Below are 27,738 nucleotides of genomic sequence, written 5' to 3'. Positions count from 1 at the left end.
ATGTTGTTCTTTCATTTTTTTTAGGAATACGATTTGAAATTTAATTCCTAAATCAGGTCTAAATTGTGTTTATTTTAATATTTCTTGACTTGATATTTATTCTAAATGATGATTTGGGATTGTGCACACTCCATAAGACACAAATACTAATTATAGTAACTAGAAGAATTAGTAAAAAATTACATAACTCATTTAGATCGAAGATTAGTCAAAGAAATATTTTATAAAAAAAAACACCTTAGCACTTTTTTTGTTATAGTGTATATGAGATAAAAAAAGTGATTAGTAAAATTTAACAAGTTATTAAAAAAGTATTTATAAAATCATCTATTAAAGGGATTTATTGAGGCTTATATACGTACCGTGAAACAATAAACTTTGAAATAAAATTTTAAAAAAAACTTTGAAATAGAAATTTAAGGAAAAATACAAAAGCAAAAGGAAAAAAAAAAAGCTCAAATCCCAAAAGGAAAGGACAAGTTCGCCACTTAACACCCTACAGTCAAAACAGAGACATGTCATGCACGTCGTCCCAGAAGAAACCCAACACCTTCCGCACCGGATCCAATACCCCTCCACCCTGACCCGCTTCTCTCGTCGAGGAGACCCATTTCCGGTCCAGATCCAACCCGACGCTACTTTCTCTCTCTGCTGGTTTCCTTCCATTCTCTCTTTCTCTTTCCCCATTGATTTTTTGATCAATTGAATAGTCGATGCTGAAACAGAGTACACATATCTCGGATCGCACTTCCCACCCCCCAAATACCCATTCTTTCTTCACTTGTTTCTCCTACATTCACTCTCTTTTCTCCATTTCCCTACAATTCTCTCTTCACCTTCACCAATTTATTTATTTTTTATTTACTAATTTTGTAGAGTTTTTCGGCTAAGGATTCCGTTTTATTTCTGTTCACATGAAGATATGCGCAGAGGAGATTATGACTACTGTTTGAGTCAATGCATTGCATTTTTGAGTCTAGAAATTTCGAAGATCGAACCGTTTTTTGACGACCACAATGGGCGCCTCACCTGCCAAATTCTTGTTCGGATTCCTCTTCATCTCCATCATACTATGGCTTATTTTCACGTAAGTTTACTCTGTTTATCATATATTTTATACCTTTACTTTTTCTAGTAATGGAATTTATCGTTTGCATTTGTTGCACCAGGTGGATCATGGTGAGACAGTTTTTTTTTTTTTTTGTGTGCAATGTGTGGATTATTGTCTTCTTTTTTCTGTTGAATTTTGTGAATTGTGATTCTTTTTAGTAGTTATGAAGTGTTCTTGTGGTTAAATCAAGGTCATGTTTTGGTGTAAGTTCATCAAAGGATCGTGAAAATGACTGGTTATAGTATTAGAATGTTGCTTTATAAAGACAGATTGGTATTATTTGGGAATTTTTTTTGTGTGAAAGTCCTTCAATTTTGAGTTTTTGTAGTTAGAGGTGTTCATTAGGACGTGCTAAGGTTGAGGGCTATGTTTTTTGGCGGTGGAGATTGATAAAATGATCATCAAAGCAAGTGGTTAAAGTTGTCGTGTGTATAGTTGTTATTCATTCAAGTGTTGCTTTTAATTGTGGTAGTTTAGTTATCAGGGGGAGTGCATATATTACCATTATTGTCTTTGATGTTGTCTTTCTGAAGATTATTTTCTTATAAAGGCTGTGCCTTTTTTAAATTTTTATTGGATTCAGCTTGTTTCTGCTGGACTTTCATGCTCGTGGAACATTGAGCGCTGAAATTTTGATTCTCGGTCGACTCTTTTCTGGCATCATTTGTTCTGAACTTCCTTAGCTTAACTTGCGGAATCATTGACTCAACAATGGAAAATTTTGAGTGCATTAAGGAAGAATTGGATTTATTGAGGAAATCAAACTATTTCACTTCTTTGCTATTCCTCTGTTGTCTAACACTATTATGTTGGTTTTGTATTGTAATCTTTACAGGTTTTATCCCAGTGGAAATCTAATAAATTGTTATAGAAATATTCTTCATTTCTACATCTGTCTTTTTGGCTTCTAAGTGATCTTGAAGTGCACTCATGTGCTGTAATCTTTACAGGTTTTACCCCAGTGGAAATCTAATAAATCGTTATAGAAATATTCTTCATTTCTACATCTGTCTTTTTGGCTTCTAAGGGATCTTGAAGTGCACTCATGTGCTGTATTCCATCATTTTTTAACATACAAAAAAAAGTTATTATAATATGTTTGTAGTCATCCTTCAATACAATGTGCTGCAGATTTGCAGATTCTGATAGACCAATAGAACAGAATTCTTAAGTTTTGATATGTTCGTTTTTTCTTTATGCTGTGGAATCTGCTTGGTGCTCAATGCATCTAACTATTTCTTCTAGGAATTTTGTCTACCATTAGACAAATCCAATGAATAAAGACTTGCGGATGAAGTGACCCTAAACTTTTAGTGTGATACTTCAATAAATTAGTTGTTGTGTCAAGGCTGAATATGTGCCTTCCATATGGTGGTAAACTAACTGTAGTTTTGGATGCACATTGATGAGAGAGAGAAATCTCTGTAAGTTAATGCCATTTAACTTAATATGCGTTTTTATCTTTTTGGGCAGTTTTTTCTTTTCTACTTCTCATTTTTTTCCAAAATAAAAGTTAAACAATTCATTTAGGGGAAAGAAATATCAGAAGAAGACTAGAAAAAGAAAGATAGTGAAGTTAGGCTGGACAAAACTGGAGAAAATACACAATGCAAAGTAGAGGAGTTAAAGGAGTATGTTAAGTAGCATTTGGATGCGTCTATCAGTATGCAGGAGACAGTTAAGGTGTGCTTTAGGCATCAAGGTTGTCAATGAAGAGCTATAAGCTTAAGATTGATTCTTTAAATTGAAGGTGCAGTCCCGGAAAGAAGAGATTATGGCTTCTACAGTGTAATACCCTGAGGAAGAGACTGGCTTTTTCTTGGTGCAAATTAGTGCAGCTAGGCTGCCAAATCAGCCTGGAGTTTCAAAATTTTTATTTTCTGCCTTAGCCAATATGCTTGATTCATCAATTTGAGAGTATTCTTTTACTCTTTTTGATATTGATGGAGTGGTTACTCGTTATGGTTTCAGAGCAGGCTCCAGGGACTTTTAGATCGTTTTGTGGTGCAACCTATTATAACTTGTTCATGTGCTTAGCCAATACATTTTTTATTGCCAACGTGCTCTCTTGTAAATGAGATCCATCTCCAGCTTTTCTTTAACTGATGTTGCTTATATGATGGAATTATATAGAATAGCTTGCTGCTTGACGGCCTTTTATTTTGTGACTGTGAGGTGACGGTGTTATGCTATTTACTTTGAAGCCAAAATAATTTAGTTGCAACTTGATTTTAGATTGCTGATCGTGCCTCTTGTTTCAGATTTGCTTCCAGGTTGTTGACTGGGATTCTAAGCCGAGTTCTGGGAGCATCAGTTCAGTTCCGTGTTGGTGGATGGAAATGCTTGAGAGATATTGTTGTGAAGTTCAAAAAGGTTGTTTTCTTTTCTTTTTATTTCTTTTTGCTTTTTCCTTTTTCAGTTTGATATTTGCAGCTGAACTTTAATATGTTATTGTAATTTTAACGCGACATGATTTGTTATCTCTCAATAACTGAAAGACTGTCTTTTTGAGCAAGCACTCAATATGTCTCATGATAATTTTCTTAAAAATTGTATTTTTCATTCTTTTTCCTGTCTGTTTCTGCATGAGCCTTTTTTGTTTAATTTTTTTTATTGTTGTACTATACGGGTTAAAAACTTGATTCTGCTGTCCTTATACAGGGATTGACTTAGAAGAGTTGGGTTTTGAACTTTGTTTTAGATACAGACAAAAATGGGTTGCCACCCTTTTTCTTTTATTGGACCTGGAAGTCTATATGTATCACCTTCTTATGGATTAAGGTTATGTGGTGGTTGGGAAACCTTTGAACCTGTAAAACTTAGCTTTGTTTGGGCAGTCAATATGGACCACTGAAGATTTCTTCAAAATCAAAACATTAGAGCTGGGATTTCTTCATGTACAGGTGTCAAAACCTTCTTGGAAGGGCAGCTGACAAATACAATTTTGAGTTTTCATATCTGCAAGTAGCCACATTTTGTTTCCTTGACAGTCAATATAAAAAGCAATATCACCCATAGTATTCCTTGTTGAATTACTTTTACTCTTCTTGACTTGAGTTACTATAAATTAAGCCATCTGGGTGCACTTTTGAGGGTTATTCTGTAATGATAGTTGTACCAATTTGACCATTCCTTGATTTTAGTTTGGTTCAAGATCATAAATTAACGAATAATTGCATAAATTCCTGGAGAGTGCCATGGTGCATTTTTTTAGAAGCAGCTTTGTTATCAGGAATACAGATTTGGAGGTGCCTTTGCTTGTGTCATTCTCTTGCATGCTTTTGCGTGCAATTTGTTTTTAGTGTCCACCTCTGAGTAGTGAAGCAACCTTTTGTTTTCCAGAGTTTTTGGTTGACATTCATTAGTTCTATGTTTGCCTTAACATCATTAAGATATGTTATTAGGCTTTCTAAACAAGGTTGCTGGATTGAATGACAGTTTTGTGGTTGCCCCTAAAACTTTTAGTTTTGTTGACAGAAGAGTTACCTTGACTTGGAGATTTTGTGGATCTTTTTTATTGAAAATACTTTAGTGATAATCCTGGTTTAGACCTAATTTTGGCACCATCCAGACAAAGTTGCTGGTTTTATTTCCATTTAACAAGCTTCTACTGAATTAAGTATTGACTTCATGGAGTTTGAATAGATAGGCCTTCATCTCTTTTTTGGATATTTTTTTAGCAGATCTTATTACAATAATGTACATTGAGCCATGTTTTTCTTGATCCTGACAATCAAATTTTCAGGGCGCTGTTGAATCTGTATCTGTTGGTGAAATCAGACTCAGTGTAAGGCAGTCCTTGGTCAAACTTGGTGTTGGTATTTTTTCTAGGGATCCGAAGTTGCAGATTTTAATATACGACTTAGAAGTTGTGATGAGAGCCCCCACCAAAAGTACTCAGAAAAGGAAGTCCAGGAAATCGCGTGCTTCTGGTAGAGGAAAGTGGATGGTTGTGGCTAATATGGCACGGTTTTTGTCTGTTGCTGTGACTGAACTGGTTGTAAAGGTATATGTAAGGAATAATTTTGCCTTTATCTATCATCTACAATGGGTTCCTTTAGCTTATTATGTTACTTAAATATTCACGTAAGAAAGGGAATGGGGACGAGTATGTGTGAACATTATTTATTTCTGGGATTCATGCTGTTTAATTGGTGTGCTAGGTAGGAAATGGATGAGTAATACTCTGTTTCTGGAGGATTAAACAGTCGGTTTTGTTCATGAGTTTAACCTCACATTTGTTTCACATCTCTGATTTTTTCTTGACTGAAGAAAGAAAATTGTCCTCTGTGGTTATGCTCAAGTCTGATGTGCTTATATGAGTATTTTTTTCAACATAATGTTAGGATTATTGTTTTAGTTGTTTAGCCACTTCAAAGGACCCAAATTGGAAGAAAGAAAAGAAAGCATCTCTGTGTTTGCATTTAGGCAGTTTATGTTTGTAATACAAGTATCGCAGGTCATTTGGTACTATTGACAGGTTTTCCTATTCACATTGTGTGCTGGGCAATCATCAAAAGTGTTCTATGTGCTTTCGATTGAGGGTTGAATGAAGAGACTTTTCCTTTTGAGCTTTAAATTATTCTGACAGGAAGGTGAGGTTGCATCCTTTGGGTGGGAAACTGTGTCTGCTTGATGATGATTGATTCATAGCCACTGTATGGCTTGAAGGCATATGTGTTATATGAAGGAGGTGAATATGAAATAAACTCTGCATAAATAAATTTCTATGAGGAGATTGCAATTTGCATCCAATGTGTAGATCTTGACACCATATGGATCATAAAATTTTCTTCATTTTTGTGCTAGTTCCATTTAGAGACAGGCTTTAAACTTGGTCTTTCTTGAGCAAAACTAAAGTTAATCAAAATTTTGCAATACCTGTCAAGGGATGATAAAAATCCTTTGGTAGTGGATATCTACCAAGGTGTAGCAAATAATTTCAAATTTCTGTTTAGTTGTTGCATGACGATGAGATTTGGAAGTTAAGACTAGGTAGGCAGGAAGCTGCTCACGGTATCTCAGGGTGAACGTGATCAATTAATTATAAATTGTTTAGTTGTTTTTCTATATAATATCTGCTTCACTCTTTCACTATCCATGGAGATTATGGCAGGAAGATTTGCTCATAGTTTCACTCTTTTTTACAATTAATTCAGACACCAAAAGCTACAGTGGAGGTTAAAGAACTCAGACTGGAAATATCCAAGGATGGTGCAGCCCAGCCAACCCTCTTTGTGAAGCTGCATCTAGTTCCTGTTTGGGTTTATTTAGGTGAATCACGTGTTACTTCTGATATCCCTGGGGGATCTCTTCCTTCTGGCGAAGCATTTTCTGGTTTGACAGAACGAACCTCTGCTCCTTTCAACTGTGAAGATTTTGCACTTTTGTGTGAATTTGGTCATGATAGGTAGGTTTTATATCTGCTTACGTAGTTCCATGATTATTCTGCAACTTTTCTCTCTTTACTTGATTAGATGTGCTTCAGTTTCTTTAATCATAGAAAGCACTTGCTCAGATGCTTGTATAAGCTATTCTAGACAGCTAGACTGTACAAGCTATTGGCTTGTCCCTTCATCCTGTCACTCTTTTTGTAAACTGTATTTGATTGCTTATGATCTCTGTCCTTGAAGATCCTTTTTTGAGTAGAAAAGTTGCATGTGCTAATAGTGCTTTAAGAGTCTAACGATCGTCTTCTTTTGAGGATTTCATCTTGAGGGTCTAAAAAATCTCCCCAGTTAACCAATTGATGCCTTTGACCAGTACAACCTCTAGTAGAGATAATTAATTGCTGCTTAGTTAGTTCTTATTCTTTTACTGCTTTAATTTGGAGAAAGTTGGAGCACTGTATTCCTTTAGCTCCAGACCATGCATTTCTTTGTTATGACATATTCAGAAGTTTGTTGACCGATGTAGTGCATACAAAAAGAATAATAACAAAAGCTCCCTTTATCATGACTGTTAACCAAAAAAAAAAAAAGAAGAAGTAAAATGAGAACAACTAAGGATCTACAGTGGATGGATGCCTACTCCAACAAGTAATGAGATGAAATCTAGAACTTCAGCTGTTTAAATAATATTTTCAATACTCTCAGCAGCATCTGAGTTTCTCATGCTCCAAAAACCCGCATGGAAGCTAAGGGGGCAACTTTCTTTCCCTTTTTGGCTCCTACAACAGCTCTCTCAGTTCTCTGTCATAGTCCAGTCGGTTTAAAGAAAATTAAATAAAAATTCCGGCAGTGCCATTCCATAGCAAAACTTAATCAAATGGGATACACATACTTGGACTGATTGAGTACTAGTAAATGGTTCACTATTTATTTTTTGGGTCTAAGAAAATGTCTGACAATGTTTAAACATAAAACAATTTTAGTTATGCATATAGTATACTTATGGCTCTGGTCATTACTTGATATATCAGCAGATTTTGTTATTAGACACAAATCCTGAAAAGGGCAAAATGGCATAGGAAAATTAGAAGCCTAAAGAGTCAAAATAAATATTTTTATTTGTTAGTTGTATGCTTTAATCAAATGTATTGTTGGATGTGCTCCGTAGTAGTGATTTCTCTCAAAATCCATATTTTCTCAGGGAAGCAGGTATAGTGGTTAAGAATGTAGATATTACCAGTGGAGAAGTTTCTATGATCTTAAGTGAAGAGCTTTTGGTTAAGAAGAAAAGTTCAATTGGCACAAGCGCTCAGGCTGGTCAAGTTGTAACAGAGGCTAATGAAGCAAGTGCCACTAAAAAGCCAGACAAAAAACCTGCAGCTTTGGCTATTACTAAGTTCACTTCTATATTCCCGGAAAAGGTTGGTGGGTTTTGATCGTTATGACATGAAATTTTTTTGTGATTGGTATTTTTTCTTAGCTCTGTGATGTGTTGACACTTTTAAATATTCTGCATAACTTGATGTGAAATGATATGCATGGGATCCACCTAGCTGTGCTAGGTCATTATAGAGGATGTGCATTTCATATCTTATTATATCAAGTATGAAGCATATATAGTTACTATATGAAAATCTGAAGAATGTCTAGGCTTGCTTGATGTGATTTTGACACTGAATGAACAAATTGAACAAATATTGATTAGCTGCAATCAGTTTAATTCATGTAGCACAGCAGGTCATTGTTACATGATTATATTTGACATGATTTAACAGATCCTTGGAATGCCATGTCTGAAACTCATCTGTGAATAAATGAATTGGTGCTTCTGGTGTATGCATGGGTTTATGATTGTTTTGCCTCTTATATAGATGTAGACCTTCAGGAAGCAATTCATGCATATTATCTCCCATTAGCACACTCTTCCTTCTCGTGCACACACCCACATACACCCATGCATATGTACATACACATAGAACAGTTTTGCATACTGGAGCTGCATTTTTATGTTATTAAACAAGTCGATTGTTGTTTCATGTATCGCTTTACACATTTGCCCTGAGATGCTAAGGCTATAAAAGGTGCTCATATTGTGCGGTTATGAGGTTTGCTGTCCTGGGACCGGTGCAAACTGAGATTCCTCACTGTGCTTTGACTCAAATGTAGTCAATTTTCCTTTTCAGAATTTTGTATTTATCAATTATATTAAATTGACTCACTTTTTTATCCATAACTGTCTGCCTGAGTATTTTCTCTGTTCTTTATCACAATGCTTGTATCATAATCAAGTGACTGTATATATTGCTTGGTCACTTACTATACTTTTGTGGAAAATGCCTAGAATAGTATCGGGCTTTCTTGTATTCATTGCATAATTTGAAGCTGCATTTTGTAGATTGGCTTCACATTGCCCAAATTGGATGTGAAGTATGTGCATCGGGGACAAGGTCTTGTAATGGATAGTAACATCATGGGCATTCAACTGAAGAGCACAAAATCTCGAACTGTTGAAGATCTCAGTGAAAGTACCAGGCTTGATATTCAGTTGGAATTTAGTGAGATTCATGTACGAGTAAAATGTTAAAACAGTTAAAGAAGTTGTCTAGACAGTATTTTTCAGAGGTTCTTTTATCAATCCTCATCTAACGATGATTTCTCTGATAAAACTGTAGCTGCTGAGGGATGCTGGCATTTCCATTGTTGAGATACTGAAACTTGACGTTATTTCTTCAGCTTATATTCCCCTACAGGTACATGTATCGAATACTTAAAACTGCTGAAATTTGAACTTAATCACATTCTGTTAAGTTGCAATTCTGCCTGTCCTTTATATTTCACATTATACTGTTTGTCAGCACATGTTGTGAACTGCCCTATTGCGGAAACCATTTTTACTCTAAAAGATGAAAATGAGGGTAGTTGGCCTACTTGTTGCCATTTGTCCTCTGACCTTTAGTTTTCGGATTAATGTTGGGACTGTGGGTTCAGATAGCAAACTTGATTCTCTTCTTTGGGGTTGTGTAATAGGCCCTTTGTGTTGACTGTTTCTTCCCTTTGCTTTTTTGGTTTGCTGTAGTTTTTCCTATATTACATGGACTTGCCTTTTGATCATGAAGCACCTGTGTTGACACAATATGACATTGGCGGGGATGCGGTATATCTACCAGATCTGGTCAAAGTTAGATGGGTCCTTTGAATTTGAAAAGAGAAAGATGAGGAAATTGGTCTTTGTTAGGTTGGTTGTGGTCCTTGGTAACTGGGTTTTGAAAGTGGATGTGATTTCATGAATGATTGAATGCTCGCCTATTGCTGGCAAAGAGTTTCATTCAGCCAGCACTCTTTGTCAGTGGTCTGGATTGCGTTTCAACCACCCAAAAAGAAAAAAAATGGAAGAAGAAGAAGAAAAAGAAGAGGGACAGTAACTAATGAAAGAGACGACAAACTGCAGCTTAGCGAATGATGAGAAACAAATGTCAAGATGCACAATTTGGGGAAATAAAAAGATGGTAGTAATAATCAACAGCTTGAAAAGCATGTGTTAAGAGAGATATAAGGAAGGTGGGGTAATCTGGTTAGATCATCTGTTTGTGATGTTTAAAGCATCACAAGCAATGCTGGTGGTTTCACAAGCTTTACAAAATTTTTGGTTCTATTAGTTAGTTGTTTGTCATACAAAGCTCATTGCTCCTGTTCAATTTACACTTTTTTTTTTCTGATAAGAGCTAAATATCTGCTGTCAAAGCCTTTACTTCAGAAAACTTTACCTGTTTCTGAACACTATAAGCTTATTAATTTTTTCATGACCGCTTTAGCCTATGAAATGTCACCAGAAAACCTATGATCTGTAGGATTTTTATCTTTTTCATATGGTAAAATAGTATAAAAAATCATATTAACCGGCACATCCCCATAGCCATATCCGACTCTTTGGCTGTCTCCCTATATCTAGCTTTTAATAAAGTAATGAATCTGATACTTAGACACATAACCTTATCTGACAGCTCTATCTGAGTCCATGTAACAGTCTATTCTCCAACTGATATAGCACAATCAATACGCCATCAATTAATCTCTGCTATATTGTGTCTCCTTGTTTTTGCTGTCATGATGTTGTGTAGTGTGCTGTTTATCTTGTCTTGAGCAGTATGAATTATTCCCTCACAATTGACTCATTCCACTACTAGACATGATGTCTAGCTCAGTTTTAAAGCTTCATGTGTAGAAGAGGCAGGTGATCGATGCACAAGACCAAAACTCAAAGGGGAGGGATATACTTGTTTATTTATATCTTTTTGTGTCAACAAACTAATATAGGAAGCATTAGCAAAATTTTTGTCACTTGTACCATAAAATTGTTAAGAGATCATCAACTCTAAGATGAAATTACAAGATGATGGATTGGGAGAAACATGATAACAATTTATTTTCCTAACTAGATGAAAACTATTTGCAAATTTCTTATTCATCATTAGACTAAGCATACTTTAAGAGGAAATATGCTACCATATTAAGGGAATTAGTGAATTTTTGTCCCAGAGGAAAAAGTCTGGTGTTTTCAATCTCTGTAAGATAATGTCAGAAGGGTACAGAATCAAGAAGGCTGACCATACTTCTCTAGTTAAATTCTTCAGGATTAATCTGTATGGGAATTTCTAAAAGAGTACAAATTTGCACTTCTTTAGAAGTTTCGTTTTGTTGGAAAGAACTTCCAAAACTTACTTGTGATAGTGTACAGATAGCGTGTTATTGAACGTATAAAGGATTTAGAATGGAGTTCTACCACAAGGATGAAGCTACCAAGTATAGCTTGTACATAGAACAGAAAACAAAAGAAACTGTGTAATGTGTGTGTGTATACAGGCAAAAGAAATGGTACCAGAACTTTTCCTGGAAGTTGCTTTTTACTGGTTGGCACTTGAGATTGAAAATATAGTCTAACCCCATAGAGCTGCTGATTTAACCCTCATTCAAGTACTGTTGGCATCAGCTTTTGGGTGTGGGGTTGGGAGTCCATAATCGCCTGTTTTGTTTAGATTGATATTTTTTCATACACTTTTTTTCACTCTACCAACAGACATAGATAATGGTAAATTGGACTTTGTATTAAAGGATCTTGTTGTGTCTCAGTGGAGTCTAATGCCAATCTGTAAGTAGACACTTTCAAAGAATAAGGAAGTCTGTGGTGAATAGAAAAGTTTGCTTATGAATATCTATGATACTCTTTTTGAAATATGCTAGCTAACATGTTTAAATTATCGGTCTTTGCACAGGTTTTTTGTGCTTACGTCGTAGCTCTTTTATCTGAAATAAATTCTTTCCTGCAGACTGTTTCTTTTGTTTCCTTTACTAGATTCATACATGATTAGTACATCTTTATCCCTTGCTAATCCTTATCATGCTTTACTACCCTTTGAGTAAGTCTTCTATTTTGATGTTCTGTTTGTCATTTCATTTACTTGTTTAGGATGCTTTGCTTTACAGCCTTCCTCACCTATCAGATGTGAAGTTGATATTAAGCTTGGTGGTACTCAATGCAACTTGATGGTTAGTAGGTTTGTTCCATGGATGCAAATGCATTTTTCAAAACCAAAGAGAATGGTGCTTCGAGAGGAAAGTTCTCTTGAAAAGCAACGGTCATCTGGACAAAGTGCAATTATGTGGACATGCACTGCTTCTGCCCCAGAGATGACCATTGTGCTTTACAATTTGAGTGGCTCTCCAGTCTACCATGTAAGAATATTCTTTAGAGTTATTTCCTCTCCACATGCTGTTGCATTAGAACATGAAATTACTGTTGACATACGTTTAAAAGATGCATTTGTTTGAATAAAGCTAGTTTAAATTCATAGATTGAACAATACAAATTCTCAAGAATGATTTCTATCATAATTAGTAGTATTAACTACTAAGGGTTGTATTCAGTCTGTCGGGATTGGAGGTGTTGGTATTTACCTTTGCCTCTTTGTGATATCATAAGAGATGGTAAATTGCCTGCAGTTTGAATAGGAACTTTAACGAATTAGGAATGGTGAAGATGAAAGAGGATAGTTACATGTTCACATGGATATTTCCAAGATCAATGCATCGGATCTTCCGAAAATTGCAATTAGCCTTTGAGGTTTCTCTGTTTGTTGACGGGATTTGAAATGGCAGTACTGCATTGTTTCTTTTTTTTTTTTTTTTCCTTATGCTTCACATCAGTGTCTATAAAACAGCTATAGCATAGAGAGAGAGACGTATGGTGTCTTTCAAATTGAACATGGCAGGTTCATGGTGTCCTGAATAGGTACTAGGAAGGGATGTGATCAACTAGTGGGTGAAGTTAGAATCCTTTAGAGAAAAAGCTGATTCTCAAAGGTGCACATATAAGTTAGTTGGAACTGAAGATCAATTAATCTAAGAATCCTGCTAATTAAGAAATACTGGAGATTTCCATGCCTCTTTAAAAAATCCTTTTGGTTTTTTATACTGCACTAGGTTGTGTTAGCTTTTTGCGTGGATCTTTGGAACTTGATCTTAAACTACATTGGAATCTCAACTTTTACTTCTTTAATGCAGGGTTGCTCTCAATCATCACATGTGTATGCTAACAACATATCAACTATGGGCACTGCAGTTCATATGGAACTTGGTGAGCTTAATTTGCACACATCTGATGAATATCAAGAGTGCTTGAAAGAAAGCCTTTTTGGTGTGGAGACAAACACGGGTTCCTTGCTGCACATAGCAAAGGTTAGCCTGGACTTGGGCAAAAAGGATATGGATTCACCTGAAGATGGTCGCAAGTGTAAAATGGTTCTCTCCACTGATGTAACTGGTATGGGTGTCTACTTGACCTTTAGGCGCCTGGAATCTTTGGTATCAACTGCTTTTTCCTTCCAAGCTCTATTTAAAAGTTTATCTGGTTCTGGCAAGAAGGCAGCTCATAACCGGGGTTCAAAATCAGTCAGTTCATCAGGGAAGGGGATTCAACTTGTAAACTTTAATCTTGAAAGGTGTTCTCTGAATTTCTTTGGAGAAGTGGGATTGGAGAACGCAATTGTTGAGGATCCCAAACGTGTAAATTATGGATCACAAGGCGGTCGATTTGTAATAAGTGTCTCAGCTGATGGTACTCCTCGCACAGCAGATATTATGTCTACTCTTTCAGACAAGTTCAATAAGTTGAAGTACTCTGTAACACTTGAGATTTTCCACCTAGGTTTTTGCATGAATAAGGAGAAACGATCAATGCAGATGGATCTTGAAAGAGCTAGATCTATCTATCAGGAGTTTTTGGAAGACAGCACTCCTAGAACAAATGTTCTATTGCTTGACATGCAAAATGCAAAAGTTGTCAGGCGATCTGGTGGCCTTAAAGAGATTGCTGTCTGTTCTCTCTTCAGTGCTACAGATATATCAGTCAGATGGGAGCCTGATGTACATATTGCTTTATCTGAACTTGGGCTGCAATTGAAGTTACTGGTCCAGAATCATAGACTTCAAGTAGAAAAAAACAAAGAAAACATATCAAGCATGACCAATAATGAGCAGGAGAAAGACACTCCTGTGGAACCTTTGCAAATCGATAAACAGCAGAAAAAAAGAGAGTCCATTTTTGCCATTGATGTGGAAACACTCTGTATATCTGCTGAGGCTGGAGATGGAGTTGAAACAACAGTCAAGGTTCAGTCCATATTTTCTGAGAATGCTCGAATTGGTGTGCTTCTTGAAGGACTAATGCTCGATTTTAATGAAGCAAGAGTATTTCAAAGCAGCAGGATGCAAATTTCTCGTGTTCCCAACACCTCTGCTACTGCATCGAATGGTAAAATAGAGACAGTCACTGTGTGGGATTGGGTAATCCAGGCGCTTGATGTTCATGTGTGCATGCCATACCGGTTGCAGTTGCGTGCAATTGATGATTCTGTTGAGGAAATGCTGCGGGCGCTGAAGCTTATCAATGCTGCTAAAGCTAAAATGCTCTTTCCAGTTAAAAAAGAGAGTTCAAAGCCTAAGAAGCCAAGTTCAACCAAAATCGGACGTGTAAAGTTTTGCATCCGCAAACTAACTGCTGATATTGAGGAAGAGCCGATACAGGGTTGGCTTGATGAACATTATCAGCTGTTGAAAAATGAGGCCTGTGAATTAGCTGTTAGGTTGAACTTTCTTGATGAACTAATTTCAAAAGCTGGCCAAATTTCTGGAGGTACGGAAAGAAATGATCCAATTATTGAGAGCAAGGTTCAATTTGATGGAGAAGAGATTAATATGCAAGATCCTGAATCAATTAAGAAATTGCGAGATGAGATTTATAAGCAGTCATTCCGATCATATTATCAAGCATGTCAGAAACTTGCACCATCACCAGGATCTGGAGCCTGTAAGGAGGATTTTCAAGCTGGCTTCAAGTTTAGCACAACTAGAACTTCTGTCTTCTCTATTATTGCGACAGAGTTTGACTTGAGCCTGACAAGGATTGATGGTGGTGATGCTGGGATGATTGAAGTCCTGCAAAAACTTGATCCAGTCTGTCGTGCAAATAATATTCCGTTTTCACGCCTATATGGAACCAACCTTATCTTGCATACTGGGTCCCTTGTTGCTCAGTTAAGAAACTACACTTGTCCCTTGTTTGCTGGAACTTCTGGTAGGTGTGAAGGCCGTCTGGTGTTGGCTCAACAGGTTTGTCCTATGACTTCTCTGATTCTTTTAATTTTGTAGTCTGAATTGTAGATCTTTTTAAATAGAATAAAACAATACAAACTCAATCTTCTATTTTTCTTCTGAAGCTTTAGGCACAATATTATGGGTTTATTGAATAAGCTGTTAATTTTGTGGCTGATGGGACTTCAATGTTGGTTCTCCATATAAATGCAAATTTTGTTTGCCTTGTCACTTGATTTTGCGGTTAATGTGTCCTTTAGGTGATTTAAATGTTTTGCTCTGACATCTATTGTTACCTTTAGCTGTCATGTATCTGTATTATGCATGATCTGGTTGACATTATCAATTAAGCTATTTGAGCTGTTTCTAAGACTTTATTGTGGAGGATTTGATAATTGCTACTTTGACCCAATAGAAGAATTTTTAGCTAATGATCCTCCCCCGCGCGCGGCGGCCAAAAATATATGTTCCCTTTGATTGCAGGCAACAAGTTTTCAGCCCCAAATCCGTCAAAATGTTTATGTTGGGAGATGGAGGAAAGTTTGCATGCTTCGTTCAGCCAGTGGTACAACACCACCAATGAAAACATATTGTGATTTGCCCATTCATTTTCAGAAAGCAGAAGTGTCATTTGGTGTCGGTTTTGAACCAGTTTTTGCTGATGTCAGCTATGCTTTTACCGTGGCACTTCGTAGGGCCAATTTAAGCCTCAGGAACCCTAATCCAGAAGTTCAGCCCCCCAAAAAGGAGAAAAGCTTACCGTGGTGGGATGAAATGAGAAACTATATTCATGGAAATACTACTTTATACTTGTCTGAGACTAAATGGAATGTCCTTGCAACCACTGATCCATATGAAAATTCTGACAAGCTTCAGATTTTTTCTGGTTATATGGAAATCCAGCAGTCAGATGGTCGTGTTTATATGACCGCTAAGAATTTCAAGATTGTTTTGAGCAGCTTAGAAAGTTTGCTGAAAAATTCCTGCTCAAAGCATCCTACTGGCTTTTCTGGTGCTTTTATTGAGGCACCCATCTTTACTATTGAAGTCACAATGGATTGGGATTGTGAATCTGGGAATCCACTGAATCATTATCTATTTGCGCTTCCTATAGAAGGTGTACCTCGTGAAAAAGTTTATGATCCCTTTAGGTCTACTTCTCTGTCCTTGTGCTGGAATCTGTCACTCAGACCCTCTCTTCCCTCTTCTAATCACGAGTCACAGTCATTGGCAATGAGCGATCATGCCTTGCTGAATGGAGCTTCACATAATCCATTTGCAACAGCAAATGCCTCTACTGATTCACCAGTTGTCAATCTTGGTCCACACGATTTAGCATGGCTATTAAAGTTTTGGAACTTGAACTACCTTCCTCCTCATAAATTGCGGACTTTTTCAAGATGGCCTCGTTTTGGTGTCCCTAGAATTGCTAGATCAGGCAATCTGTCCATGGACAAGGTAATGACAGAGTTTATGTTTCGGGTTGATGCAACTCCAACGTGTATAAGACATATGCCTTTAGAAGATGATGATCCAGCGAAGGGACTTATCTTTAAGATGACAAAAGTAAAATATGAACTTTGTTTTGGTCGGGGTAAGCAAAAGTATACATTTGAAAGCAAACGGGACACCCTTGATCTTGTCTACCAAGGTCTTGACCTTCACATGCCAAAGGCTTATTTAGATAAGGAAGCCAGGACAAGTATTGCAAAAGTAGTTGAATTGACTAGGAAAACGTCACAATCTGCATCAATGGACAGAGTTCCAAATGATAAGACGAATAGTTTGAGTGCAAGCACAGAGAGGCACCGGGATGATGGATTTTTATTATCATCTGATTACTTTACGATTAGAAGGCAAACTCCAAAAGCTGACCCAGAAAGGTTATTGGCTTGGCAAGAAGCTGGCAGAAGAAATCTTGAGATGACATATGTCAGGTCTGAGTTTGAAAATGGGAGTGAAAGTGATGAGCATACAAGATCTGATCCTAGTGATGATGATGGGTATAATGTTGTGATTGCTGACAATTGTCAGAGGATTTTTGTATACGGTCTTAAGCTTTTGTGGACTCTTGAGAATAGAGATGCTGTTTGGTCCTGGGTAGGTGGAATATCGAAGGCATTTGAAACTCCAAAACCTTCTCCTTCTCGTCAATATGCCCAGAGGAAGCTGCTTGAGGAGAATAAGGCAGTTGGTGGCCCAGAAATGCCTCAAGATGATATAAACAAGTCCACATCTGTGAGTCCTGTTGGGAGTTCCTCATCACGACAGCATTCAGAGTCTTCAAAATCACAGTCATCCCCATCCAATTCTTTCAAAGGGGAAAATCCTTTGCCAGGTGCAAGTGGTAAGTTCTAGAGCCATCAGAGGTACTTGATTTGAGGATTTTCTGGGTTCCCTTACATCGTCTTTATGTCAAAGCTATAAGCAATGCTTATTCACATTTTAGAGGCAGGCAACTTGGCCTTCTTGTCTGAGAAGTTGCCTTGAGTATACTATTGGCTGCATTGGCCACATGCTACATTACGCAGTTTAGTTTTATGTTGCACTATGGATCTCATTGATGATGAAACAAGACTGGCATTTTTGTTGTGCTACTGTCATGTTTTGGCCTCACACTTAGCACTATTTTTGTTTTTTTGACTAGCACTATTTGCTGAAGCAATATATCGTAATTCTATAATATATTTTTGATATTGCAAAACCTTGAAAACTGGAATTTTGACTGCCTGTTTTATGTTTTATAACAGTGAAGCAATCTGATGAATCTGAGGACGATGGAACCCGTCATTTCATGGTTAATGTCATTGAGCCACAATTCAACCTTCACTCAGAAGAAGCCAATGTATGTTATTTGCGTAGCTTATTTCTGTTGGGATGAACTTTGCAATATCGAATTTTACAAATTTGTGTACACTTGGACTTGCTATATCTGCGATCATCTTTTTATTCCTTGACTGATAGTGATACCAGCTACCACATGAGTTCTGCCTTTTATATCTCTAGTTTCTGTGGGCTTGTTAAGCTTGTATCTACCTTTCTTATCATCAGAATAGTAGCTTTGACCATTTTTTCCCTCTTTGAAGTACCAGTTCCTTAATGGGATCACCTTGCTATATTCTCAACTTAGCTGACATGCAACTTATATTTATCAGGAAATAATGCATGATTAAATTTCTCTTCCCTTCAGTGAAGTATAGATTAATAGTGCTTTGTGTATGAGCTTATACCACTAACATGGTCCCACCTCTCCAATGGCGAGCATCTCTGAATTTGCTAATGGTGCATACGATTTTACTTTGCTATAGTTCCATCTTCTGGACCACTGAACATGAAAGATTGAAGTTTATCACGAAATGTAGGTCCACTTAAGTGGCATTTCTTAATTCTCATCCATTTTCCTTCATTGGCAAAAGGAAATTAAAGATGAATAATACTCTATTTGTGACCCAGCTCTTCATGCCATTCTAAATCTTTTTCACCTTGGTAAGCATTTAACTGCAGTTGTCAATCCGCTTTGGTAGATGTATTTCATTTTGGTGATCTTGTAGAATTTCTTGTTATGTCCCTCTTAGGTTTATCGCAAAAGGAGAAAAGGATTTTTTGCTAAAATTTGGAAACAATGATTTCGATGCATGTAACACCAAAGTCTTTCAAGCTTGGAACTACCTTCACTCTCTCCTGGATTTCGTTCTGACAGGGTAGGTTTCTGCTAGCTGCTGTTAGTGGGCGTGTTTTAGCTCGTTCGTTCCATTCTGTTCTTCACATTGGGTATGACATGATTGAACAAGCACTTGGTGGAAGGAATACTCAGATTCCTGAGTCTGAACCTGAAATGACGTGGAACCGTATGGAGTTCTCTGTGATGTTGGAGCATGTGCAAGCTCATGTTGCTCCAACTGATGTAGATCCTGGGGCTGGACTTCAGTGGCTTCCAAAAATTCGAAGAAGCTCACCCAAAGTAAAGCGAACTGGAGCTTTACTTGAAAGAGTTTTTATGCCTTGTGATATGTACTTCCGCTATACAAGGCACAAAGGTGGAACAGCAGATTTGAAGGTGTAGCATTAAGTTTTGTTTAAAAATTTGTTCTTCAGTACTAGTCCTGAACCGTTAATACTAGCTCAGATGATGCACCAAATCTATGCTGTTTTGTTAGTTTACTTTCATTAATATCCTATGCTATTTATTTTGTTTCTGCAGGTGAAGCCATTGAAAGAGCTTACTTTCAACTCTCGTAATATAACTGCAACTATGACATCTCGGCAGTTCCAGGTTATGCTTGATGTGTTGACTAATCTTCTATTTGCCAGACTTCCAAAGTAAGGATAACTGATCTCTCTCTCTCTCTCTCTCTCTCTCAGTTACTGCTTTGGCATTCTGTTTGTTCATTTTGTTTCAATTTTTCTGTGTTTAGTCAGTTCATAAATTGAGTAAAACTAGTTGTTATAGAACATTTAAATAATTTGGTGAGCTCTCAAAACAACGTTGAAATTATTTGGTCTCTCAAAACAGCGTTGAAATTATTTGGTCTCTCAAAACAGCGTTGAAACTATTTGGTCTGTCCTAAATGTAAAAAGTAGTTATGCACATTCACTTGGACTGGCATTACACCACTCTATCCTTGTTCTTAGATAGTTGTATTTTGAAGTTTTGATACCATTTAGCTATAGGTCACTTTCTTGGAGTTCTGCTCTTCTGAGTCTTGTATTGGCATTTGTCATTCAGGCCTAGAAAAAGTAGCCTTTCATATGCAGCGGAGGATGATGATGTCGAAGAGGAGGCAGATGAAGTTGTTCCTGATGGGGTAGAAGAGGTAGAACTGGCAAGAATTGACCTTGAACATAAAGAGCAAGTACAGAAACTGATCCTTGATGACATCAGGAAACTCTCTCTTTATGGTGATACTTCTGGAGATGTGCACCCAGAAAAGGAAGATAATTTGTGGATGATAGTTGGTGGAAGGACCATACTAGTGAGTAACTTTGTGCTGTATCTTCAGCTCCAGTCTTGGTTTTTGGGCTGCTGCTATATTTTTAATGTGATTAAAGTTCAATCTTTGGCAAGTAGCACTACTATGGAGTCAAATGTTTTCACAGTGGTGCATTGCAACTGTATATTCCATAGAACAGATAAATAGGTGATAGTAACCTGATGTCTACTTGATTTGTTTGAAGGAATAAATTTGTCCTCCCTACATGGATGGCAACTATACATTGAAGCTACAACATTCAACTTTTACCTTTGAAGTTTTTATTCTCAAATGAAAGCAACCTTAATTATTAGCTTCAAGTTTCTGTTTCCAAGTGATCTCTATTCTTCTATTGTGAGACTGAGAATTTCATGCCCAAGTTGTGGTGGCCTCCTTGGCTGTTCATACTTCTGTCACTTTTAATGGTCAATCATGTGCAATTTTGTAATATTCACCTGTTTGTATCAATGACTATTATCCATGAGCCTGTTCTGCAGAGACTGGAGTATTTTGTCAATAGTCCTGTAATCAGACAGTGGTAGTGTAACCTGTTTACATGGATAACTTATGTTTGACTGAACTTTTATTTGATGCATGCCCTCTCTGTAGACATTTTATGTTTTATAGGTAATTGAGAAACCTTCTTTTTTACAGGTACATAGACTAAAGAAAGAACTATTAAATGCACAAAAATCAAGAAAGGCAGCCTCTTCCTCTCTAAGGATGGCTCTGCAAAAAGCTGCGCAATTGCGCCTAATGGAAAAAGAGAAGAACAAAAGTCCATCTTGTGCCATGCGCATCTCTCTGCAAATTAATAAAGTGGTGTGGAGCATGCTTGTTGATGGCAAATCTTTTGCTGAAGCTGAAATAAATGACATGGTGAGTCTTCATAAACAGTAAATGTTTTTTTTCAATATTTGCTTTACCAAAGTGCACATACTTAGAATTTCCATCTTGTATGTTAACAATATAAAAACACAACTAATGTAAGTAGGTTTTTTTCCCAGCACATATTTGAGATGGCAACATCTGACAGACTCATTCACTTCGCGTTGCTGTATTCATTTTGTTTTTCTGAGCTCATTTATTCTGTTGAAGTTGCACATGACTACCTCTTCCTCAGTTATTGCATCTGCTCTTTTCCATTTGGACAACATACTAAAGTGACATTTTTCGTCATCTATCAGATATAAAAAAAACTCACATGCACTATGAAACACAGAAAAAAGGTGCCAAGACTAGGTGAGCCTTGTAGCCAAACAAATTTTTATGATTAAACACCATTGGTTGTTTTTTTTGGGCCCGTTTGTTTGGTTGGGGGGGGGGGGTTGTGTGTGTATTTAATTGGTTGGAAATATTGCAAGCCAAAATTAAATGGATCCAGCATAAACCAAACTGAAACTGTTTTGTGATTTAATTTGCTCATCTTTGATCTGCACAAGATTTTAGGTGAAAGTACTTGAACTGTTCAAGTTAATAAATATTACATAGAAGTACTTGTAGCAAACATAGGATGCCCCTTATTGGATGCTGTCAGTGGGTACTACTTACTTATCTGTTGAGTCCTTATTGTCCTCATGCAAAATAAATTGGTCAGTGGTAAATGGAAGGCCTAAAAGTCTATTAATTGATCTAATCTGAACTATAAATTTGACAACGAAATGGCTATAGATAATTTGGATTAGTACTATCTTAGGCATGATAGCATCTGCCTTTTTATGGCAGAGATTTATCTCGTTAATTAATGAGCTTCAAAATTGACTATGTTTTTGTTTAGTGAATTACAAGTAGGTACCTTCTGTTTCTGCACCTAACTTCAAGTTCCAAACTCTTTCCAGTTGACCGCTAAGTTGTGCAGCTATTGACATTTCTAGCCAGATTGTTTAGCACCTTCTTGCAAGTGACATGGGCAGGAATTAGTTTTAATCTTTCTTGCTGTTTTGTGTTCAATATGGCCTTTTTCCCAATAGTAGATGTTGCTCTTTTTTTTTTTGTCAATTATTGTGGCATTATTCTTCCTTTTTTAAAGATTTTTTTATCCTGTTTGATTCCTCTTAAAATGTAATAGTTTATTGCGTTGCACGAATTTGCTCCTTTCTAGAATCTCCGAACTTAGTTGAAATCTTTTGGATTGAATTTCTTGTGCAGATTTATGATTTTGACAGGGATTACAAAGATGTTGGTGTTGCTCAGTTTACAACAAAGTATTTTGTTGTGAGGAACTGCCTGCCTAATGCCAAGTCAGACATGCTTCTGTCAGCATGGAATCCTCCTCCTGAGTGGGGAAAGTATGCCTCTTCCCTTACAGCAAAGTCATTTAGAAAACATATATAATTTGTCATAATTTTAGAGTTGGCAGATACTATTTTAGGTCTTTGCATCTTTTTTTCTTGCTAAACGGTGCATTTTGTTTTATTTGTGGAGGGTTTTCTTATCATTTCCCAGACTTTTTATGTATATGTTGCTGGTTCTATCTGTTTGGATTTGGAGTTTTTTCAGGTACTTTTGGAAAACATTACTGTGCGTGTTTTTCTAAAAACTTTTTGGATGAGGTGTTTTGGGGTTTTTTTTTTTGGGGGGGGGGGGGGGGGGGGGGGGGGGGGTTTATTTTAAGGAAGCACCACACTCCTCTCATCTCCACCACTTCTTCCTGCGTCCACCAGCTCTCCCTTCCCTCACCCATCCTCCACTTTTGCCACCTCTGTTTACCAACACTACAGCCCGGGGGAGGGGGCTGCAGGGGTGGTGGGGAAGGAGGCGGGGCTGCCCAGGGGTTAAGGGAGAAGACAGAGGGGGCAGATGGGTGACAGGGAGGGGGTGGGGGGCTGCAGGGAGCGAGATGGATGGTGGGAACGAAGAGGGCGGCACTAGGGGGTTAGGGGGAGAAGCGAGGGTGGCAGGATTGTAGGAGATGGGGGTGATAGTGTGCCTGTTTGTGTTTTTGGGTTTTTCGATCAGTGTTCTTACTGTAGATGTATTTTTAAGAACTTCAAAATAAACCACACACACACAGATAGTTCTCATCTGGGCAATCAACAACGATTACGAGCAGGGAGGTTATGGTTTGGTGAAATGGGAAAGCATTTGATTTGGGATCTCTGGCAAAAGAATATTCGGGGTCACACTTTAACCTTCATATTTGGTGTGTTTTATTGGATCTACTTTTGTCGTGTGTGCATCAATTGTTGATTGGGACTGAGTTGAGTTGGTCAACCAATGTATTCACTAATGAGGTCAACAGGTTTTTTCCATTGCTATTCAGCAGTGGTGTGGATTCAGATCACTTGGCATCTGGTTTCAATTGAGCTTTGCTGCATCAAAATCGTCCTGTGATTTATTGAGCAGCAGAACTGAAAAAACTCAGCTGATTGACCCAATTCAAAGTCCCTCTTTCTCAAACTTAGAAGTTTAAGCTTTGGAAATAAATTTACTAGTATGCTGTGTACTTGCTAGTCCTTAGATGTCCACAACCCGAGGGGTGCCTCTATATCCATTCTTTTCCAGAGATCTTAACATTTGAATACCTGGTTTTAAATCTAGGAGATCAAGATGTCAACCTGTTCCTAGAATCTTTGTTGTGTATTTGCACTGGAGATAGTAATTCGTGTTACAGACTTGTGGCCTGATTTCTTTGGGATTGTGGTGCTTGTGTATCCTTTGTGAACAGACCTTACTTGCAGATATTTGTCCTTGGTACATTTTAGTCATCAAACGCACATTAAAGTAATGCTAGACAGAAAGGAAGAGAGTTGAATTGAATTCCGTTAGAAAGCTTGGTGTTGGTAAATGTTATGTTCTTCTAATCTTTTAGGATGTTTTTCAAAATCAATTGATTAACTTTCATGAAAGAGCTAGCTGCATAAATATTATAACATGATTGGAAAGCCCAGCCTGTTCTTATGGTAGATGATCCAAAATTTGAACCAAAGCTTGCCTTCAATTCTTTGATGGATCCTATTTGGGGGCTTACTGATTTTTATATATCAAGAGGGAGAGGAAGGAGAGATAAAGGGTCAATGAGATGCCTTGTTGCTCTTCACATGTGATGTGCCAATTCACAATTGACCAAATTGCATGAAGATGTTTAGTTGCTTTAGCAGACTTCTATTTGCAAATTGATGTCTCATACTGTGTCACATGTCTCCATTTTGCAATTCAAGCCGTAGAACAACCTGGAGTTTGTGATTTACATTGTTAATCTTATTTGCCTCCAGAAAAGCGATGCTTCGAGTAGATGCAAAGCAAGGAGCTCCAAAGGATGGAAATTCTCCTCTAGAACTATTCCAGGTAATTGATGCCTTCTGCACTTCCCAACTTTTAACGTGAGGTGCAAAGCACGATGTTTCGTGGATGTAAAACAGTGCTTGAATGGACCTTCTTGAGAGATGATTGAAGAGCCAAAGTACCGTGTCACTGTAGCTACTGATGCCAATATTATTGGGACATAATCTAGTTAAAATCTTAGCATTTCCCAGATGCCAGATGTTTGGTAGGAAATTAGTAGTTCCATTCTCTTGCATGTTTATTAAATTATTGTTAGTGGTTTGATTGTAGACAGAGGTGCTTTTCTTTTCTGTAGGTGGAGATCTACCCCTTAAAGATTCACTTAACTGAGACAATGTACAGAATGATGTGGGAGTATTTATTCCCTGAAGAAGAACAAGACTCACAGAGGCGGCAGGTAAGTTGTAACATCCATTGGCTTGGCAGTGCTTTACTTACAGTAGCTATCATCTGAAGATGATATTGCAATTTCTTGGTTATCATAGGAAGTTTGGAAGGTTTCTACTACTGCTGGTGCTAGACGAGCCAAGAAAGGCTTATTATCACAAGAGGCATGGACATCAAACAGCCACTTAACAAAAGACACCGAAGTCTTCTCAAAATCGAATGCCTCACAACCGGCCACATCTGCAACCAGCCAGTCATCTGTTAATGCTGATTCTTCACAAGTGAGATTCTGGTTCTAACATGTTTGACTATCTTTTTCTAGTTGATATGTGTAGACTAGAGCTTTCAAGGATGTCCAATTGAGATACGTGGAATTTGATCATGCTTTTAATCTTTTATGTGGTTTTAGTTTTGTCCAGTATTATGTTTTTCTTACTTAATTTTCTATCGCATGTGGTGTGGATTCCAAATATGCACAGTCATCGAAGTTGCAGAACCTGAAACCAAATATTGTCTGTGGTTCAACTCCAGAGCTTAGACGAACATCTTCCTTCGATAGAACATGGGAGGAATCTGTGGCAGAATCTGTGGCTAATGAACTTGTATTGCAGGCTCATTCTCCAAGTGTCTCGTCTTTCAAAACAGGTTCCTTTGCTTATGATGAACCTCCAGATGAACCGAACAAGAGCAAACCCCGGGACTCCAAGAATGTAAAACCTGGCCGTTCCTCTCATGAAGAGAAAAAGGTTGGAAAAGCACAGGATGATAAAAGATCTAGACCTCGGCGAATGAGAGAGTTCCATAACATCAAAATAAGTCAGGTATGTGTGTTCTCATGAACAAGTCATTTGTCCTTTCAGAGTCATGTTTGTACTCAAAATGCTCAAACTTTTTGTTGTAGGTTGAGCTGCTGGTTACTTATGAAGGATCAAGATTTGCTGTCAGTGATTTAAGGTTGCTGATGGATACTTTCCATCAAGGTGAATATACTGGAACGTGGAGGCGGCTATTCTCGCGGGTCAAGAAACATATTATTTGGGGAGTCTTGAAGTCTGTCACTGGAATGCAGGTAAACATGGTTCTATCCTGTACTTGTTAAAACACTAAGTAGTAGGTTTCTTTTTGCTAGTGGAGGATGGATTAGTCCTCCACCATTACGCAATAAAAGAGAAAAAGAAGTCTATTAATTCCTTTCTGGTGTGATTTTCCCATCACAAGGACTGGTTACAGGACTGGTGGTTGTTTCTTCCCTTGGCCAATTTTCTTACAATTGTTTGTGTACAGGGTAAGAAGTTTAAAGATAAAGCACAGAATCAGAAAGAAGCCACTGGTACTAGTGTTCCTGATATTGATCTGAATTTTAGCGACAGTGATGGAGGTTCAGCTGGCAAATCCAATCCCTATCCATTATCCTGGCCTAAACGTCCCAGTGATGGAGCAGGTGATGGATTTGTCACCTCCATTAGGGGGCTTTTCAATACTCAGCGCCGCAAGGCCAAGGCCTTTGTTCTCCGAACGATGAGGGGTGAAGCAGATGATGAGTTGCATGCAGATTGGAGTGAAAGTGAAGCTGAGTTCTCTCCATTCGCAAGACAACTAACCATAACTAAAGCAAAGAGGTTAATCAGAAGACATACCAAAAAGTTCCGGTCCAGGGGACAGAAAGGTCTGTATCCTGTCTTAATTTCGGCGGCTGCTTTCAGTGAAATTCTTGAAGATATATCATTATGGGGTCTTCCACCACCTTTTGTCTGGCATCTAGACTTTAATCTCATAGAGATGATACCCAGGGCGAATCCTTTTTTCCCCTTAATAATCTACAGCCAAATCCTTTTCTTCCTTGATTTGTGCATCTACTCTGTTGTTTTTGCCTGTTCTAACATTTTCATCTTTTCACAGTAAATAGTTTGGAAAATTTTTATGTTTTGTGCGTCTTTGAGTTCTTGCAGAAAGAGTCCCAAGTCACTTTACTTTCTAGCTTACTTCACAGGATAGCTTTCATATAATACATCCTTGTTCCAACAGGTTTACCTTCCCAGCTGAGAGACTCACTTCCCTCGTCACCAAGAGAAATGACAGCATATGAAAGTGATTCTTCAAGTGGATCCTCACCTTATGAGGATTTTAATGAGTAGCAGAGATTATTTGGCTGGAACCGTTCTCCTGATAGCTTTTGGATGATGGGAAAATATGGTTCGACGTCATTTTTCCCATTCAAACAAAAGACGATGACAATTTTGACCTTTCTGACTTGCTAACGACCTTCAATAAAATATTAGGCAGATTTCATGTTCCTTGTGCCAATTATGGCTGCTTCTAATGTGATTCTGGAGGAGCAACCCAAAGCACTCATCGACGAGCAATATGCCGGCCGTCCATCATTTCTTTTGCAAGAGATGCTTTTTTTTTCTTTTTCCTTGAAGGGGAATCACCCTTTAGCTGGTCACCTATTAACAAGCATTCATTGTAAATTCAACGGTAGAATGACTCTGTCGTCCGACTCTCTTGAGTCGATAGATTGCGACTGCCTTTCTAATCGTCAAGTATTAGACTGGAAAGGTGGGTTGTGAAGATGTACATAATACGAAAGCAAAAGAAATAAAATGAAGCCCTCATTGTTGTCCGCTTCCAGTATGTGCACTTCGGGGATGGAATGAAAGGGAGTTCTCTGCGTGAGTATTCTGACAGGCGATTGAAGAAACCTGTTTTCTGAGGCATAGAAAATCTGTAACTATATCAGGCAGGTAAGTTGTGTTTTACTTCTCGTCACTCAATACAGCACCCAGAACAGAGATGGTGAAGCTGGCATTTCATGTTCCTATATAATTAGGCCTTTCTGGGAATCAGATTTTGTTTGGTCTTTGCAAATGGATTTTAATTTTGCACCAAAATTCATGCACTTTTTTCCCAGCAAATTTACGGGGTTGATGAACAATTTGTACCAATTGTT

At 37.6% G+C, this 27,738-nt stretch overlaps 1 protein-coding gene across 1 annotated transcript; it reads left to right on the top strand.

Annotated features, from left to right (window-relative positions):
- Positions 1 to 512: 512 nt before the first annotated feature.
- On the top strand, positions 513 to 27,419 carry LOC113714710 (protein SABRE). The gene is made up of 23 exons (XM_072069667.1): positions 513 to 1,087; positions 3,373 to 3,484; positions 4,857 to 5,117; positions 6,271 to 6,521; positions 7,703 to 7,922; positions 8,897 to 9,067; positions 9,174 to 9,251; positions 11,983 to 12,231; positions 13,060 to 15,165; positions 15,631 to 17,494; positions 17,898 to 17,992; positions 18,848 to 19,204; positions 19,349 to 19,467; positions 19,874 to 20,120; positions 20,772 to 20,996; positions 22,266 to 22,405; positions 24,332 to 24,404; positions 24,697 to 24,798; positions 24,887 to 25,069; positions 25,268 to 25,609; positions 25,690 to 25,857; positions 26,073 to 26,454; positions 26,814 to 27,419. Exons 1-23 carry the CDS (start codon positions 1,017 to 1,019, stop codon positions 26,921 to 26,923), a joined length of 7,926 nt encoding a protein of 2,641 aa, XP_071925768.1. The 5' UTR covers positions 513 to 1,016; the 3' UTR covers positions 26,924 to 27,419.
- Positions 27,420 to 27,738: the final 319 nt, after the last annotated feature.

Source organism: Coffea arabica, chromosome 10c (assembly GCF_036785885.1).
Source record: "Coffea arabica cultivar ET-39 chromosome 10c, Coffea Arabica ET-39 HiFi, whole genome shotgun sequence".
NCBI lineage: Eukaryota > Viridiplantae > Streptophyta > Magnoliopsida > Gentianales > Rubiaceae > Coffea > Coffea arabica.
The sequence above is the reverse complement of the archived record's forward strand: the minus strand, read 5'-3'. Positions and strand labels throughout refer to the sequence as shown.

Excerpts from the sequence above, each read along its gene's own strand:
- LOC113714710 (XM_072069667.1), top strand. The coding sequence starts at position 1,017 with ATGGGCGCCTCACCTGCCAAATTCTTGTTCGGATTCCTCTTCATCTCC. Across the intron at positions 17,495-17,897 it reads TCCTTTGCCAGGTGCAAGTG|TGAAGCAATCTGATGAATCT; the intron begins GTAAGTTCTAGA and ends GTTTTATAACAG. Across the intron at positions 25,858-26,072 it reads AGTCTGTCACTGGAATGCAG|GGTAAGAAGTTTAAAGATAA; the intron begins GTAAACATGGTT and ends GTTTGTGTACAG.